This window comes from Bubalus kerabau, chromosome 11, assembly GCF_029407905.1.
Source record: "Bubalus kerabau isolate K-KA32 ecotype Philippines breed swamp buffalo chromosome 11, PCC_UOA_SB_1v2, whole genome shotgun sequence".
Classification (NCBI taxonomy): Eukaryota; Metazoa; Chordata; class Mammalia; order Artiodactyla; family Bovidae; genus Bubalus; species Bubalus kerabau.
The window spans coordinates 71,919,687-71,932,882 of NC_073634.1; the positions used below are offsets into that span (position 1 = coordinate 71,919,687).

Sequence of the window (13,196 nt, forward strand, 5' to 3'; positions counted from 1 at the left end):
AAAGGTCCGTCTTTTTTTCCAGTGGTCATGTATGGATGTGAGAGTTGGACTGTGAAGAAGGCTGAGTGCCGAAGAATTGATGCTTTTGAAGTGTGGTGTTGGAGAAGACTCTTGAGAGTCCCTTGGACTGCAAGGAGATCCAACCAGTTCATTCTGAAGGAGATCAGCCCTGGGATTTCTGTGGAAGAAATGATGCTAAAGCTGAAACTCCAGTACTTTGGCCACCTCATGCGAAGAGTTGACTTATTGGAAAAGACTCTGATGCTGGGAGGGACTGGGCGCAGGAGGAGAAGGGGACGACAGAGGATGAGATGGCTGGATGGCATCACTGACTCGATGGACGTGAGTCTCAGTGAACTCCGGGAGTTGGTGATGGACAGGGAGGCCTGGCATGCTGCGATTCATGGGGTCGCAAAGAGTCGGACACGACTGAGCGACTGAACTGAACTGAACTGAGGCCTCCCTGTCCATCACCAACTCCCAGAGTTCACTCAGACTCAGGTCCATCAAGTCAGTGATGCCATCCAGCCATCTCATCCTCTGTCGTCCCCTTCTCCTCCTGCCCCCAGTCCCTCCCAGCATCAGAGTCTTTTCCAATGAGTCAACTCTTCGCATGAGGTGGCCAAAGTACTGGAGTTTCAGCTTCAGCATCATTCCTTCCAAAGAAATCCCAGGGCTGATCTCCTTCAGAATGGATTGGTTGGATCTCCTTGCAGTCCAAGAGACTCTCCAGAGTCTTCTCCAACACCACAGTTCAAAAGCATCAATTTTTCGGTGCTCAGCTTTCTTCACAGTCTAACTCTCACGTCCATACATGACTACTGGAAAAACCATAGAGATCTCTAATGTTTATAAGATCTGTGATGAGAAAGAACTCTTATCAGTGATGATATTGGTGATTTGTGTTCTCACTCTTTTGTTCCTTCCTCATTTGACTTTGGGTTTGTCAATTCTGTTGATGTTTTCAAAGAAGCAGCTTTTGCTTTGTTCATTTTCTCTACTGTTTTTCTCTTTCATTCATTTCTGCTCTTGTCTTTATTTACTGCCTTCCACTTCTTTGGGGTTTTCTTAATTCCCTTATGATATCACCTTTGACTCATGATTATTTAGAAATGTGTTTAATTCTGGATATTTGGGGTTTTCTTAAACATTGTTATTAATTTCTAATTTTAATTCTGCTGTGGTTCGAGAATACTCTATGAGATTCGATCCTTGGAAATAATTGTGTTTTATGGCTCCGTGTATTGTCTATTTTGGTGATTATGTATCACATGTTTGCAAAGAAAGTATATACTACAGTTTATATGTATAAAGTAGTATATATATCAATTAGACTGAGATGATGGATTGTGTTATTCAGATATTCTGTTTCACTAACGTTTTTGTCTAGTTTGTCTACTAGATGATGAAAAATGCATGCTGAAATTTCACTATAATTATGGTATTGTTCCTGTCTTTCTTTACTTCTGTTAAGTTTTGATTTATATATTTTCAGTTTCTATTATTAGGTTACATTTATGATTTTATTTCTTTCTGATGTATTTTTACCAATATTAAATGTCCCTGGTTATTTTATCCCTGGTAACACTCTTTGCTATGAAGTCTGACTAATCAATCTACTAAAAATATTCACACCAGCCTTCTTATGATTACTTTTTGTCCACTTATATTTCTTTTTGTCCACTTTTTTTCAAATTATTTGTGGCTTTGCATTTAAAGTATGTCTTTAATAGGTAGAAAATAGTTTAGTCTTACTGTCAATCTCTGACTTTTACTGGAATTAAATATTTAATTATTAATATGGCTGGACTTATGTCTATTTTATTTGTTTTATCCACTCTTCCACTTTAATTTATTTCTGTTGATTATTTGAATATGTATTTGTATTCCATTTTAATTTGCTTATTGGATTTTGGGTATATCTCTTTTTGTCAGTGGTTGTCTGGGAATTAGAGTGCACATACTTAACCTTTCTCATTCTATTGTACCACTGCATTCTAAAATGCAGAATATTTGCAACCATATGCATCCCTTTAATTCCCTTCCACTATTCCTTATTTATAGTTATCATATGAATTATATCTGCATATATTTAAAATCTCTCCTGATAATGTTATAATTTTTGCTTTAAACACATATGTATTTTAAAGAATTTAAGAAGAAAAATAGTCTTATACACTTATCAAGATATTTACTATATACCATTTCTGAAATTCAATTTTCCCTATTATTACTCCCTTTTATGATTTATTACTGTTCTTTATTATTTATTTATTACTTCCTTTATTATTTCTTCTGAGACATGTCTCTACATGATGTCTCTTCATTTTTGTTTATCTGAAAAGTCTTTATTTTTATTCTTGAAATTTTCACTGGATATGGAATTCTAGGTTGACATTTCTTTCTTTCAGCCTTTTAAAGTTACTCCACTGGTTTCTGTCCTCCATGGCTTTGGATAGGAAATTTGTCAGTATTGTCTCCATCTTTCCTTTCTGTTTAATGTGTTATTTTTCTCTAACTTCTTTTAAGAATTTTTCTTTCTTTTCTCTAACTTCTTTCTTTACCTTTGGTTTTCAACAGCTTGATTATGATGTGTCTAGTTATGGTTTTCTTGACTTTGCAGGCTTCTCTAGGTCATAAACTTATCATCAAATTTGGGGGGCTTGGGGCCATTATTTCTTCAGGTACATTTTCTGCCCTGAAATCTTGATCCTCTCCTTCTGGATTTTCAATTACACATAAATCAGACATTTTTATATTACATCATGTGTCTCCCTGTGGTTATACCCTACTTTACTTTCAATGTTTTATTCAGTCTGTTCTTGGGATGGATACTTTTTATTGATCTTTTCCCTCATTCCACTTATTCTTTCCTCTGTCACCTTCATTCTGCTTTTCAGCCCATCCAGTGAATTTTTTATTTCAGATTTTACATTTTTCAACTCAAGATTTAGCTTCTATTTGTTTCCTTTTTTTTTTTTTTATAACTTCTGTTTCTCTATTGAGATTGCCTACCTTATCATTCATTTCTAGTGTGTTTCCCTTTATTTCAGGAGCATAGTTTAGTAGTTGCTTTAAAACCTTTTCTTTGTAATTTCCACATCTAGATCATTGCAACATTCTCATTTGTCAGTTGTGTTTTCTCTTGTAAATAAGTCATCTTTCCTTAGTTCTTTTATTTTGAGAAGTTTGAGATTATATTCTGGACAAAGTGGATGTTATGTTGGGTAGATTTTGTGTTCTGTTATAATCTTCTGGGGAATGTTGATTATTTTTAGAAGCAGGAATCAATTTTATTAAGTTCAGAGTATACATTCTAGCTCACCTTCTGTGGAAAGTGATTCAAATATCAATTTATTTCTTTAAACCTCTGCTGTACTGATTTGGCTCTGGATCACACATCTATAATACAGATAGGTTAGGCTAAAACAAGTGCAAGCTTGCTAACATACTTAGACAATCTCATTCTCTGGTGCCCTCTCTTCTCGACTTCTTTCCCCTAGTGTCTTCTCCCTCCAGGTCTGTAGGAATTCCTTTCCCAGAAAAACAGCAGGGTGTCCACCAAAGCTTCAGTTATCTGTACTGGGACACTTGATGACTGAGCCCCATCCTCATGGCAAAAGTATGAGAGGGAAAAATCAAAGACCTGGAAATTCACCCTCCTGCTTGTTTCTTCTCCAAGTTTTGACTCCCCTGTACAATTTGCCAGCTTTTGTTTTCAGATTCCCAGTTTTTATTGTTTCCAGAGGTTATAGTTACAGTTATAATCAGGAGGACAGGTGGATTGTATAGGGGGCTTCTTATATTGCCATAAAGGAACTGGAACTCCTCTCTATAATTTTTAAAAGCTGAAAAATAAGGAAAAGTAAAATAATTCAATATAGAAATGCATAAATATGTGATAAACCTGTTTTTCAATAAAAGCAAGAGAATGATAAATACAACATTCTGGTTTTGGCCTCCTCTGGGGGAGGAAAGCACAAGTACCTTCATAAGTATTGGTGTGTTCATAACCTTGGTGGTAGGATCATGAGTGTTTGTGAGGTTATGATATTTCATAGTCTACATAGCTTATGTAGGTCAAAGGCTAACAAAATGAAGCAGGTCAAAGGCTAACAGAGTTTTGCCAAGAGAACGTGCTGGTCATAACAAACACTCTGTTCCAATAGCACAAGAGAAGACTCTACACATGAACATCACCATATGGTCAATACCGAAATCAGATTGATTATATTCTTTGTAGCCAAAGATGGAGAAGCTGTATAGAGTCAGCAAAAACAAGACCAGGAGCTGACTGTGGCTCAGATCATGAACTCCTTATAGCCAAATTCAGACTTAAATTGAAGAAAGTAGGAAAAACCACTAGACCATTCAGGTATGACCTAAATCAAATATCTTACTATTATACAGGGGAAGTGACATAGATTCAAAGAATTAGATCTGATAGACGAGAGCCTAAAGAACTATGGATGGAGCTTCATAATGTTGTACAGGAGGCTGTGATCAAAACCATGACCAAGGAAAAGAAATGCTAAAAGGCAAAATGGTTGTCTGAGGAGGCCTTACAAATAGCTGAAGAAAGAAGAGATGCTAAAGGCAAAGGAGAAAAGGAAATATATACCCATTTGAATGCAGAGTTCCAAAGAATAGCAAGGAGAGATAAGAAAGCCTTCCTCAGTGATCAATGCAAAGAAATAGAGGAAAACAATACAATGGGAAAGACTAGAGATCTCTTCAAGAAAATTAGAGATACCAAGGGAACATTTTATGCAAATGTGGGCACAATAAAGGACAGAAGTGGTATGGACATAACAGAAGCAGAAGATAGTAAGAAGAGGTGGCAAGAATAAACAGAAGAAATATAAAAATAAGATCCTCATGACCCAGATAACCATGATGGTGTGATCACTCACCTAGAGCCAGACATTCCAGAATGCAAAGTCAAGTGGGCCTTAGGAAGCATCACTATAAACAAAGCTAGTGGAGGTGATGGAATTCCAGTTGAACTATTTCAAATCCTAAAAGATGATGCTATGAAAGTGCTGCACTCAATATGCCAGCAAATTTGAAAACTCAGCAGTAGCCACAGGACTGCAAAAGGTCAGTTTTCATTCCAATCCCTAAGAAAGGCAATGCCAAAGAATGCTCAAACTACTGCACAATTATACTCATCTCACATGCTAGCAAAGTAATGCTCAAAATTCTCCAAGCCAGGCAACAACAATACGTGAACTGAGAACTTCCAGATGTTCAAGGTGGATTTAGAAAAGGCAGAGGAACCAGAGATCGAATTGCCAACATCTGTTGGATCATAAAAAAAGCAAGAGAGTTCTGGAAGAACATCTACTTCTGCTGTATTGATTACGCCAAAGATTTTGCCTGTGTGGATCACAACAAACTGTCGAAAATTCTTCAAGATATGGGAATACCAGACCACCTGACCTGCCTCCTGAGAAATCTGTATGCAGGTCAAGAAGCAACAGTTAGAACTGGACATGGAACAACAGATTGGTTCCAAATCGGGAAAGGAGTACGTCAAGGCTGTATACTGTCACCCTGCTTATTTAACTTGTATGCAGAGTACATCATGAGAAATGCCAGGCTGGATGAAGCATAAGATGGAATCAAGATTGCCGGGAGAAATATCAATAACCTCAGATATTCAGATGACACCATCCTTATGGCAGAAAGCGAAGAAGAACTAAAAAGCCTCTTGATGAAGTGAAAGAGGAGAGTGAAAAAGTTCTTAAAACTCAACATTCAGAAAACTAAGATCATGGCATCCAGTCCCATCACTTCAACACAAATAGATGGGGAAACAATGGAAACAGTGAGAGACTTTATCTTTGGGGGCTCCAAAATCACTGCAGATGGTGACTTCAGCCATGAAATCAAAAGATGCTTGCTCCTTGGAAGAAAAGCTATGACCAACCTAGATAGCATATTAAAAAGCAGAGACATTACTTTTCCAAAAAAGGTCCATCTAGTCAAAGCTATGGTATTTCCAGTAGTCATGTATGGATATGAGAGTTGGACTATAAAGGAAGCTGAGTGCTGAAGAATTGATGCTTTTGAACTGTTGTGTTGGAGAAGACTCTTGAGAGTCCCTTGGACTGCAAGGAGATCCAATCAGTCAATCCTAAAGGAAATCAGTCCTGAATATTTGTTGGAAGGATTGATGCTGAAGATGAAGCTCCAATACTTTGGCCACCTGATGTGAAGAACTGACTCATTGGAAAAGACCCTGATGCTGGGAAAGATTGAAAGCGGGAGGAGGGGATGACAGAGGATAAGATGGTTGGATGGCATCACCAACTCAATGGACATGAGTTTGAGTAAGCTCTGGGAGTTGGTGATGGACAGAGAAGCCTGGTGTGCTGCAGTCCATGGGATCACAAAGAGTTGGACACAACTGAGTGACTGAACTGAACTGACATAGCTTATATATTGTCTTATATATATCAAAGTGGCCTAATTTAAAAACTAACAAATGCAATTGTTTGTCAAGTTTAAAGACTTTGGCTGTGCTGTGTTGTGCTTAGTTGTTCAGTCGGGTCTGACTCTGCTACTCCATGAACTGTCCATGGGCTACATGGACTCTAGGCTCCTCCGTCCATGGGATTTTCCAGGAAGGAATACTGGATTGGGTTGCTGTGCCCTCCTCCAGGGGATCTTCCCAACCCAGGGATCAAACCCACATCTCCTGCATTGCAGGCAGATTCTTTACCATCTGAGCCACTAGAGAAGCCCATGTATTCTTATAGCTATCCATCTCTGAGTGGTAGAAATGCATGAAAGTTTAGGACAAGTTTATTGGAGTCAGAGAAATAAGAAATTAATATCTTTGTATAATGTTTCATGATTTATATCTCATCCCACCTATTTTTTCATTTTATTTTTCAACAAAGTATCATTGTACCCATTTGACAGAAAAGAAAACTGAAGTTCTAAGTGCTTAGAAAACGTCTTTGGGCTCATATGACTAATAAGGGGCAGAATAAAAACTTGAGTTGGAATCTTCTGTAGTCATTTAACTTTGGGACATTTTTTTTCTTCTGAAGTCCATCTTCTCTTTATGTTAGAATGGCTCTCATTAAAAAGTCTACAAAGATAAGTGCTAGATAGGGTGCAGAGAAAAGGAAACCCTTGTAAACTGTTGGTAGCAATGTAAATTGGTACAGTCACTATGAAAACCAGTAAAAAACTAAAAATAAAGCTACCATATGATCCAGAAATCCCACTCTTGAGCTTATATCTGGAAAAGATGAAAGTACTAATTCAAAAATATACATGTACTCCACTGTTCATAGCAGTGCTGTTTATAATAGCCAAGAAACAGAAGCAACCCAAGTGCCCATCAACAGATGGTTTAAGAAGATATATAAATATACAATAGAATATTGCTCAGCCAGGAAAATATTGTCATTTGCAGCAATATGGATGGACCTAAAGAATATCATACTAAATAAAGTAAATCAGACAAAGAAAAATATGATATCATTTATATGTGGAATCTAAAAATTAATACAAGTGAATATACACAAAACAGAAAAGATTCACAGACATGGAAAACAAACCTATGATTACCAGAGGGGGAAGGATAAATTAAGAGTATGGGATTAACAGATACAAACTACTATATGTAAAACAGATAAACACTGAGGTTTTACTGTAGAGCACAGGGAACCATATTCAATATCTTATAATAACCTATACTGGAAAATAACCTGTATATATATGTGTGTGTGTATATATATATATATACATACACATATATATCTGAAAAAAACTTTGCTGTACACCTAGAACTAACACAATATTGTAAATCGACTATACTTCAGTTTTAAAAAAGAACTTGATTTCAACTCTTTTTGCCATTTTTCTAGCTTCTTCTATGCCATTTTCATTTTAAGATCAATAAGATACCGCAGCAGCAAGACTAGGTATATTCTGACTATCGGGTAGGCCTTCCATCTTTCTTTTTTTCTTTCTCTTTCTAAGATAGTTGAGTCTTCTCCTGCCTTTGTTTATTTTATAAAGTGAAGCAAGTATGATATAGAAGAAAAGGAATAAGCCAAAGTGTCCTTGCCAAAGTGACAGGTGGGAATATTGTTTGGCCTTTTCTGCTGCACGCAAAAGGGAGATGTTGTCAAGTTCTGTAAACCCTTTATGCCCAAGAAAGCGAGTCTACAGGCTCTTCCCTGGCAAAGCCATTACCAATTCAAAGAGCAAGAAGGTGAACCCAGTAGGTGTGATATCTGTGCCTATTGAGGCTCCCTTCCAGCCTATTCTCTTTTCCCATCAGTATTCTCCTCCCTCCCAGAGCAGCAGATCACCTCCTCCAGCAATGAAACCAGGCCTCCCGCCTGGCCCCCAGAGCCTTCTCCTTCCTCTCGGCACTCTTGGTTAGTGGAAACAGAGCAGTGGCAAAGCCAAGGACATGGGTCTGATGTACCACTCCTGACCCTTACCCATGCTGGCCCTTCTGGGCCTGGCCCATCATTCATAAGAGCAGATCCTCCTCTTAGAGGGTGTATGACTTCTGCATGTCCTTTCATGGCCAAAATGATAATGATGTTAATTATGCTAATAACCACTGTTCAGTGACCAGTTTCTGTTGATTAGTCAGTGCTAAACATTCAGCAAGCATGGTTTCATCTGAGTCTCACCACAACTCTATAGCTTGTGTATGAGTATCATCTCCATTTCACAAAAGAGAAAAGAGAGTCTTAGAAGGGGGATTCCTAAAGCTACCCAGTCCACTGCCCAGTAGTGGGCAGTAAGGGCCCTGCAGATGAGCCTGGATCTGATCCCCAAACATAAGGCCTTTTTTTAAGAGTCTCGTGGAGAAGTCAAGCCAAACTCTTCTGACTCATTTTCAGCTGTAATTAAGAGCTGCTTAAGAATAGTCCCATAATCATAGGTCAATGGCTTGGCGGTGCTGTATTGGTTCCACCATCCTAAGCATGTGCAGAGTTGGCTGACCCACAGTTTTCACAACTCTCCCTTACCAGGTGTCATTGCCTTGTCTTTACTTGGAAACCAAATTCTATTATTGTTTTCTTGTTCTTGAATTGTACCTGACTGTTATTTCAGCTTTATCACTCTTACATAATTTGTTGTAGGTTTTCCTCTTAACCCTATAGTGAGTGGTGAGGTACACTGACATATTTTCACCTGTTATTTTCCAAGAACTAGAATGAAGAAATGTATATATCATACAGGACTAAACCAAATAAAATTGCCCATATTTACTTTCATATGGTCCAACCTAGTAGTTCACATATAAATTATTCTTACTTCATTTATTGGGCAATTGTATATATAATTCTCTCTAAATATGTGTGTGCAGTGATACTTCATTGGTGCTATTTTGTGTATTTATTTGTGTTATCTAAATAACTTGCAATATACTATTATATATTAACTGTAAGAAAATTATAAATTATTTTTTGTTTGCATATTTTTTCTGTGATCCGAAATCTTGATTATAAGCTCATATTCTTTCTTTATGAGTTGTTCATTCATGTTCCTCTCTAGTTCTTTGTCATCATTCGATTGCTTTTTCACTGTGAAGTAGGTATGGATAGGACATGTGAACCTTGGGGTCTTTTGTGTCACCTTAACAGACTCTGATCAAAGAAGCTTGAAAAGTACAAGTGTAAGTGCTAAATAGGTTTTTCAAGTCCCGCAGCTAGTAAGTGTGAATTCAGATCCAACCCAGCTTGTCTAGCGGATGGAGGATGTGAAACATATTTTGTTAAATGGCATCAGTTACATCCCTGTAGCTTCCTGAACAAGAAAACCCAGACTTCCTTGACTTCTCTTTAGAGAAATTAGGACACTGACATTTATTGGCTGCCTACTGTTGCCAGGTGGCTCAGTGGGTAAAGAATCCATCTGCAATGCAGGAGATGCAGGCAGACATGAGTTTGATCCCCTGGTTGGGAAGATCCTCTGGAGGAGGGCATGGCAACCCACTCCAGTATTCTTGCCTGGAGAATCCCATGGACAGAGGAGGCTGGTGGGTTACAGTCCATAGGGTCGCACAGAGTCAGACACGACTGAAGTGACTGAGGATTATTCAGTCTGTTAGGTCCAACCTCATTTAATACAGCAATAAACACTCCAAGATTGGTATTATCAATCCGTACAGGTAGAGATACAACACAGGGTTGACTACTAACTCACGATTGCAGAACTGGATATGTAGGTGGTGAGAGCAGAAAGCAAACTCAAAACTTATTTGATTGTTCATCACACTGCCTTTCCTTTTTCCTACCCCACATCTCCATATTCTACCTATATATAGGTATATATATACCTATATATAGGTATATATATCAAGCCCTATATATTTTACCTATAAAATGACTCTGGAATCTATCTCTCCACCATCTTTACGACCACTGCCATAACACTGACCCTCCCAAGGACAAATGCAGCAGCCTCCCAACCTCCGCCCTGTCTCAGACCCTCTCCATTCCACCACCTAGCCTCCAACTTGTTCCGTAATCCCACACACGGATCTTCAATGGCCCTGCAGCGCTTGAAGGGTATAAAACAAAAACAATCCAGCTTTCCAACCTACATTCCTGGCCTTGTCTGGCAACACTCTTTATCTCCAACCCCAACTCCACCGACCCTCCAGCCCCTCCCATTCCCTCTAACACCCATGACCTTTCTAATCCAACTCCTGGTCCTCCACGTACTTGCTACTTGGGACACTGGAGGGACTTTTTAAAAAATTTATTTATTTATTTATTTTGCTGTCCTGGGTCTTAGTTGTGGATTGTGGGATCTAGTTCTCCTCAGGGATCAAAGCCATGCCCCCTGCATTGGGAACACAAAGTCTGCCATTGGACCACCAGGAAAGTCCTGGGACTTTTTTTTTTTTTTTTAATCTACCTACCAGTTCTCCACCTGGAAAATTCTTTTCCCCCAAGGCCAATTGCAGGGTGAGAACTCGTGGGAGAAACATTTCTGGGCAGTTCCTAGCTCCTCCTCTTTATAGCCACAGGACTTTTTACACATTTTTAAGTAGACCATTTCTGTTGAACGATAGCTAGTTGTTGAAATGTCTAATATATTTTGCCACTTGATAACGAGCCTCCAGGGGATAAATATCATGTCATATTTATCTTTGAATTACCGGCATTCAGAAAAGTGCCTGGTACGAGGTCAGTACTCAATAAATGTTCATTAATGTACAAATAGTCTCTCATGCATGTAAGAGCATCCTGAAAAGCTGTTCGGTATGCAGATTGAAAACTGACCTGGAAGGAAGTTTTCTTGGATTCTAGTCTGGGCTTGCCCCCCACCAACTGGCTGGGTCTACAGGGACAGAACTTACCTGGTTCCAGTCTCACTTGTAAAGGTGGCAGACATCTGAATGCCTTCCAGGGCTCACATCCAGTGATGCAAAGTACTTGACAGCTTATCCCTAAAAATACCTCTTTTTCTCACCCAAAAGGAAAGATCTGATACCTCTTCTAAGAAGAATCATGGCACACAACCAGCAGTTTCCAGCCAAGACCCCCATCATCAAATTCAAGGAGCAGGACTTTTACTCCTTGCGGGATCATTGCCTAAACAGAGGGCTGCTGTTTGAGGATGAGACATTCCCTGCCGAGACTTATTCTATAGGTCTGCAGCTCCTCAAGGGAAAAAAGCTCTCCAACCTAAGCTGGATGCGGCCAAAGGTGAGTGAAACTCCCCACCTGGGACATGCCCAGCTCCTGGGCCCTCTGACTGTCTCTCATGGTACTTCCCACTGAAAGGATGGGCTTGAAACCTGGTTTTCAGGGCTGGCCCAAACCAAACTGGAAGGAGACTGAAATTCATCTGATCCCCTCAGCTACAGTGTTGCATCCACAGTGGGATGGAAAGACTCTATACCAGGAAACAGGACCCCTGGGTTTTAACCCAGTTCTAACACAGCATGTCACTAGGTTACGTGCCTCAGGATTCCCTCATAAAAAATGGGGAAGCAAAGGTATGAGGATTGTAGAAGTAGCTGTAGGGTCTCTTCCATCTCCATAAACGAACCCCTCTGTCAGTGTTCATCACTCTTTATTCTGTTCAGGTATCACTGTCTTTTTCTTTTTTCTTTCCTAGTTAGAATTTACTCAAAGGGAAGATAGCATGTCAATCATTTGTACAATAGGATGAATTTCAACAATTGCCTTGCCTCTCTCACATGTATTGGTATTTTTAGTCTTGTAAAGGCTGATCACCTATAAAAGAGTTTTAGACATCAGTTATAAAATTAAAGAGATATTTTGTGGCAATGTTCAAACCCCCTGACTCCCCCACCCCAACAGATGACCACTAATTCCACCTTGCAGCCAAGTGAGCCCGCTTGGCTTTTCTAGAACTATCTCAGTTTCAGGACATGAAGCTCCAAGGGAAATTTCTCAGTCCACTAAACATTCTTGTGCTGGCATTTTCAATGATACAAAGGACCTGTCTAAGGGCCACTTTGAGGGCACTGATGCTCAAACATCCTGTTCATGCTTCCAAAAGCCGACAGCAGAACCTAAAACAAGAGGACAGAGTATAATGTCTAGTAAGCTAATGATTATAATATCACTAGGGTTACTGAATGGGAATGAAATGCCAAGCACTCTGTGGAACACACTCAATGAAGCCAGGTTAGGTTACACAGAATAGGGGTTTTCTGATGACAGAACAAGACATAAACCCTGGAGTAACCATCTCTTGACCCTACTCCAGTACTTTTGCCTAGAAAATCCCATGGACAGAGGAGCCTGGTAGGCTGCAGTCCATGGGGTCACTAGAGTCAGACATGACTAAGCGACTTCACTTTCACTTTTCTCTTTCATGCATTGGAGAAGGAAATGGCAACCCACTCCAGTGTTCTTGCCTGGAGAATCCCAGGGATGGGGGAGCCTGCTGGGCTACCGTCTATGGGGTCGCACAGAGTCGGACACGACTGAAGCGACTTAGCAGCAGCAGCAGCAACCATCTCTTGTCCTAATTCAGGACTGATTTGTAGCTTTGGGGAAGGCGAGGGTGAGTGGGGATCTGATGGGGTTTAGGATGCTGCTTAGTTAAGATAGAGAAGGAAATGGCAACCCACTCCAATATTCTTGCCTAGAAAATTCCGTGGATTGAGGAGCCTGGTGGGCTACAGTCCATGGGGTCACAAAGAGTCGGACACGACTGAGTGACTT

General features: G+C 39.5%; 1 protein-coding gene across 1 annotated transcript in view; it reads left to right on the forward strand.

Moving 5' to 3' along the window:
* CAPN13 (calpain 13) overlaps nucleotides 1-13,196 on the forward strand; it is a 90,545-nt gene that overhangs the window by 15,270 nt on the left and 62,079 nt on the right. Inside the window, exon 2 of the mRNA XM_055540589.1 lies at nucleotides 11,474-11,702. Coding sequence (XP_055396564.1) covers nucleotides 11,505-11,702 — 198 coding nt within the window. The 5' untranslated portion in view covers nucleotides 11,474-11,504. The remainder of the gene's footprint in view (nucleotides 1-11,473; nucleotides 11,703-13,196) is intronic.